The 6,000-nt window shown below is 43.2% G+C and overlaps 1 protein-coding gene across 1 annotated transcript in view; it reads left to right on the top strand.

The window, feature by feature from the left end:
* The first annotated feature begins 3,334 nt into the window (after positions 1 to 3,334).
* LOC144792919 (cytochrome P450 2J2-like) overlaps positions 3,335 to 6,000 on the top strand; it is a 62,120-nt gene continuing 59,454 nt past the window's right edge. Inside the window, exon 1 of the mRNA XM_078668121.1 lies at positions 3,335 to 3,542. Coding sequence (XP_078524247.1) covers positions 3,366 to 3,542 — 177 coding nt within the window. The 5' untranslated portion in view covers positions 3,335 to 3,365. The remainder of the gene's footprint in view (positions 3,543 to 6,000) is intronic.

Genomic DNA, 6,000 nt, shown 5'->3' with positions numbered 1-6,000 from the left:
GATTTATAAAAAATAAAATAAAAAAAGTGATCTCTTACTTCACTCTTGAAACAAAAGAAAAAACTTTAACTACATCCTGGATGCTCGTCAAAGAATGAGCTGAATACATTTGGGGAACAACAACACCTCTGTGGTTGCTCCCTAAATACCGTTTGTCTCAAAATGAATGCTGCTGCTGAAAAACCACTCATGTCGTCTTAGGTTACATGTCGTTATGGGATTTGTTGTCCTGTTTTATGGAGTTTCGAAGGGGCTTAAAAACGTGGCTCTTTCCCCAATAAGTTCCTGTGTATGTGCTTCACCCTGGTAGGTTAATGCCTTTCCTCTGCAAAGCGCCTTGAGACCTTTTGGTGATAAGCGAGCTATATAAAAACATCTGACATTGACATTGACATGGAATAATTATGACTACAAGTGCCAGAATACACAGAAAAAAACCTGGACTGGAGCAGTACACCATGTACAGAGCCGGGTAACTTGGCATTGCTGGTCCCTTAGTGACCATTAACCAACCTCCATGCCACCCTGTTTTAACTCCCCTAAGCCCATTTGTATTTCTTTAGATTTTTTTGTATGTTTCAAAAACAATTATTCCTTTAGACGTTTCTTTCTCACAGCAAGATTGTCCCACAGTTCACTTTACGAATCCTATCACTTTGCACTCAAGAAATATAAAAATAAACACAAATCTCCTTGTTAAAAAAAAAGCTTCAATTTGTCTGCAGACATAGTCTGACATTTGACCTTTGACTTTCAACACACAGCAAATGTGACAAGATAAAAGTAAAATTTGAAGACATCTTTATTCCCATTCCCTTTTGAACTGCAGCAGGGCTATTAGCAGGTTTGTTTTAGGGGTGCTAAAACATCTCCCACACCTGTTCTATAGGAATTTATCTGCACTGACTACACCATAAATGTACACAGAAATGAAATCCTCCAGTGAGTTTCCCAGTCCCCACTTGGTGAGGACTGTGGAGGCAACAGTTCCAGGATGTGAGTTGATTGTTACACAGCATTTCAGGTTTGTATATTTCTTTTTTTATGGTTTACATACTACAAACTCAGCTCACGGTCTCTGGAGCGCTTTACACGGGCACCAATTACATCAGAGACGTATTAAGGAATGGGCAAAGTGGGCTCTGGCCCAGGGCCCCAGCCTTTCAATGGGCCCACTGAAAGGTCATTTTTTGTTGATGTATGTTGGTCCTTCCTTGTGCAGGACTTTGTGTATGTGGGTCAGCATTTTGAACCATCTCTTCTGGATCGGGAGCCAGTGTAGCTTCTTGAGGTGCGGTGTGATATGAGTTTGTTTGGGCAAGTCGAGGTTGAGTCTTGCCACTGAGTTTTGTATTATTAGTAGTCTCCTCATGAGACGTATGGTGCTGTGCGTGTGCTCCCATTATTCCAGTATGCTGGTGACGGGGCCCTGTCTTTCTGGCGCTGACTGGTGACAGCTGAAGATTTTGTGCAGCATACATAGGGTGTGTAGAAGAAAGCAGATGAGACTGCATTTATCAGTTTCTTCATCGATAGCTTGCTGTCCAAGATGATGCTGAGGTTGCGGGTGTGGTCTGTAGGGGCAAGGGTTGGGCCAAGTTCAGCAGGCCACCATGCATGATTCCAAGGCGAGATGTTGTTACCAAAGACGAGGACCTCCGTCTTGTTAGTGTTGAGCTTGAGACAGTTGTCCTTCATCCACTCGGCGAAGTTCATCAAACATCTGTGAAAGTTGACTCTAAAGGAGGCGGGCCTTCTGAGAATGAGAGAATGAGCTGGGTGTCGTAGGAGATGATGTTATGTTCGTGCGAGCTGACTGTGTTGGTCAGGGTGGTCATCTGTTATTCCTGAAGTATTATTAAACAAAACAGAAACAGTCAAGAAGATTTGACATGCTAAAACAGAATTGTGGTCATTTTATACACTTAAGGGTCACCAGAGAGTGGAGCTGGGACGACTGGCTTGCCCTTTGGGACCCCTGGCTCAGCGATGGCAAAATCAGTGCCAGGAACACAGAAACAGCTCGTCCTTATGGATGTTGGTTGGGGCTCCACTCTGCTTATTTTCAGTAATTTTTCAGGTCGAGCATTCAAGACCTCTTGTATATACTTCAGTATACACTTGTATGTGTATATACTCTGTGGGCTCTGGAGATCAGCCCTAGGACTTGTCTGCTTCCGCCTAGGGACTTTTTCGTCTGTTCAACTGCCTCTATTTAACCTCTTCAGTGCTGCGCGAATTTCGCTGCAGTGCTGAAGGGTTTAAAATCGTATTGGCTCATGACGGAAATGTTTCGTCATCAGCACCGGAGCACCGACGCTGATGACGGAACCGTTCCGTCATGAGCATGGAAGGGGTTAACTGTCTTAATAGAAAACAACCAGTAGACGTCAGTATAATACCAGAATTGCTTTCTGCTTTGGGACTTAATATTTTTTTATTGTTCTGGCAACTTCCTCTTTTTAACTTTCTTGATAGAAAAGGACCAGCAGAGGTCAGTAAAATACCAGAATCACTGTAGCATTCTCTAGATTCCAGTCCATTGAAATTGTCTTCCACAAGCACGCGTAGACAATGATATTTTTTTAAATCTTGTATTTTCAGTGATATGACCACCGAAGGCCCTGACTTTATATTAAAAACAGAGCTTTGGACTATACCATTTCCCGCTGAAAGGTAATATTTCTCTCCATGTGTTCCCATACCTGGCATGTCACGCAGTTTGGTGCTAACTTTCCCTCCATGTTAAAGAACAGATGTTACAGCACCCAAGCTAATGTGCTCCATAGCTAAATACATAGGCCCCAAAGATGAGACCGATTGCATTGCAAATGCTTGTTTATTACACTGATTGTTAATGATATTACATTATTCCCTATTAGCATAATAAAAAATGGAATACAATTAGCTGGAATATGACCTTCCCTGGCAGCTGAGGTAAGTCAAATAATGCTTTTAAATGTAGGATGTGCGCGTGCTTGCAGGTGAGACTGTGTTTATGTGACAACCGTGTGAATGTGTGTATGTGTAATCGTGTGTGTGAGTGAAAGTGAAGGTCAAAGGGCATGTGATGTCACTTCCGCTACCCATGCCACTTTGGTGCATTGGCATCCATGCTCAATACATGTGGGAGGGGCGGGTATTTTTCTCTGAGGGAAGGCCATGGCAAACAGTGATTGCAACAGATCAACAAAAGCCTTCAGCTGCAGACACGTGCACAATCTGAGAGTTTTGCAATGTTTGGGCTAAGTGGGTCATGCCAATGCACGTGCCACCTGCCAAGCTTGGCGCCTGCCCGTGCTGGAGCGCAAACAAGCAGCTGAAGACGTGGGGATCGACGTGGGCGGGCTCACCCCAGAGTAAAGATGGCGCTCCTGCTCCTGGGTGAACTTTTTGTGGCTCTGCTGCTGGCTTTCGTCACTCTGCAGTTCATGAAAGTGATGTGGATGCGCGGCCGGCTGCCCCCCGGGCCCACCCCTGTCCCCATCCTCGGCAACCTCTGGACTCTGGGGTTTAAGCTGCACCCAGAGACCCTCATGCAGGTAAACTACAAACTGCACTGAGCGCACCTTGTGATCTTGAGCAGATCATATGGCTGACTTCTACAACAGTCTCGCTTTTATTCTGGTTTCTCGTGTGTTTCGGTGAAAGGACCCAAGTAAATGTGACACTATTTTTTTAATAACTATAAGGGTTTCAAGACATGAATAAGAATTCAATAAAAAGATTAGGCTGATAAAACAGCCTTGCAGATTGATGTGCAGGTTATTTAGGTGTGGGTGTAACCACTAGCTTACAAACTGAGATTTCGTTTGGACCAACGCCGCATTTCATCCTTCCAATGCTGATAAAAACATAGTATCATTACACCTTTCTTAATGGAGAGTTTAGCCATGTAGGACTGCGGCAGTGTGTGCTACAAGAATCAGCAGGTGAGCATACCTAACGCCTGTCCTGTCCAAGTGTTAGTTAAGAAGGAATATTGAAATTCCTCCGATTTTATTTCAAAATCTCCTGCTTATCTGTTCCTAAGTGTTAGCGTGTATGTATTAAATGTAATAATGATTGAGTTCACAGTGTATCCCCTTGTCAGAGAGTCTTCGCTAACAAGAACAGGTGATTTAATAGAACTAAAAATTATTATTATATTCTATATGTATTATAATATTATATATTTTATAATTATTATTATAACTTTATTCTTTCCCCAAAATCTTTTATCTTACAAATGTAATTGTGTTGCATTGTTTTTAATTGGCATTTTAAAATTTCTTAAAGCAGTGTCACAAAATAATATTTTCAGAGTACTTCAGAGTCAGGGTCGCCACTAGACCTGAACCGGAGAGGTCTAACAGGTCAAACATATGAGGGGTGGCTAGCACTGTAAACAATGGGTGGAGCTATCCTCAGAGACAATACAGGAACCTAGAGTGATATTTAAACATATAGGTCAAACTGTTCAATGAATTTTGAATATGTTCATAAAATACTGACTGAGATCTTTAAAAAGGGCAATGAGTGATTCAACAAATAAAAAACAGTTTCTATAGGATTAAAAAAATAACACTAGAACCAGTTTTTGGAAAGTCAGGCCAAGAATATGACACTCTCTGCCAATTCTTTAAAAAAATAATCTATTAAATGACAAAGTGCCCATGATATATAAAATTCCATTTTCAGAAAGCCATTTCTGTCTGATGGAATGACCAGAAGTATGTTGTGCAGTCTGCCCATCAGGTGATGAGCTTGTTTAGGGCTGCACATATGTGCTTGCATGTGGTCCCCGGACATGTGACTGCCTCGTCTCGGGTTTCATTTCTAATGCATCTGCCATTCCTTTTGCGATTGAAAGCGATAGTGCCAATCGTTGGCACTATCATTGCCTGTTAGTTACTCTGTCAGTAATCTGGCACAAGGTAAAGTATGATTTGTATTAACTAAAAAATATATATTTTAACATACTTGTTTTATCTTAAACATTAAGGGCCCTATCTCATGGCGGAGCAGAGGTGGCGGGTCCAGCCAATGCCGCACCGTGGTCCAACTGTCCCATTAGGAGTTGGGTGGTGGGACCGCCCTGGGACTGCTGGCTCCATCAGAGAACCGCTGTTCCCTGGCGTTGGAGCAGAGGTCAGAAGCTGCAATATGCTTGGTGGGACCGCCTCAATTCCACCAAGCATATAACGAGTTTCCTCTTCTCCAGGGTTTACATGGAGGTTCTTCCTGCTCATAAATCTTGGAGGAAAGGAAACAAAGGTGGCCTGATAAATATATATATCCATACTAATATAATAAAGAGAGAGCCCAAACCTTTGAGGCGGGTAATCTCAGGAACCACCCCACCAATCACAACACCCAATTCAGCGTTGGAAAGGGCAGTTGCAGCAGAAGGACATAGGCTATGCAGACAGTCACCATATACATTTAAAAGGTAAAAGAACTGTGCCAGCAAAGTAGTCCCTTTTGGGCGTGACTGCATTGTGCTGTGGGCGTGTGGTGGGGGCGTGACAAACGCTGGGGCGTGTGGTACGTTCCGCCCTTCATGCCATGTCTCATATCGTGTACTAATCCCACCCTGCTCCCTTTAAATACCCCTGCACCCCATAATCATAACCCACCCTTACTCCTTAAAATACCCCAACACCCTTAAACACTAACCCATCTTAACTCTATAAATATACCCTGTACCCCAAAACCTAAACCTAGCCCTGAACCCTATAAATACCCCTGTACCTCAAAACACAAACCTACCCATAACCCTAAAAATACCCCTGTACCCCAAAACCCAAACCTAGCCCTGAACCCTAAAAATACCACTGTACCCCAAAACCCAAACCTACCCCTGAACCCTAAAATACCCCTGTACCCCAAAACCCAAACCTAGCCCTGAACCCTTAAAATACCCCTGTTCCCCAAAACCCAAACCTACCCCTGAACCCTAAAAATACCCCTGTACCCCAAACCCAAACCTAGCCCTGAAACCTAAAAATAACACTGTAC

Source organism: Lissotriton helveticus, chromosome 11 (assembly GCF_964261635.1).
Source record: "Lissotriton helveticus chromosome 11, aLisHel1.1, whole genome shotgun sequence".
NCBI lineage: Eukaryota > Metazoa > Chordata > Amphibia > Caudata > Salamandridae > Lissotriton > Lissotriton helveticus.
The sequence above is the reverse complement of the archived record's forward strand: the minus strand, read 5'-3'. Positions and strand labels throughout refer to the sequence as shown.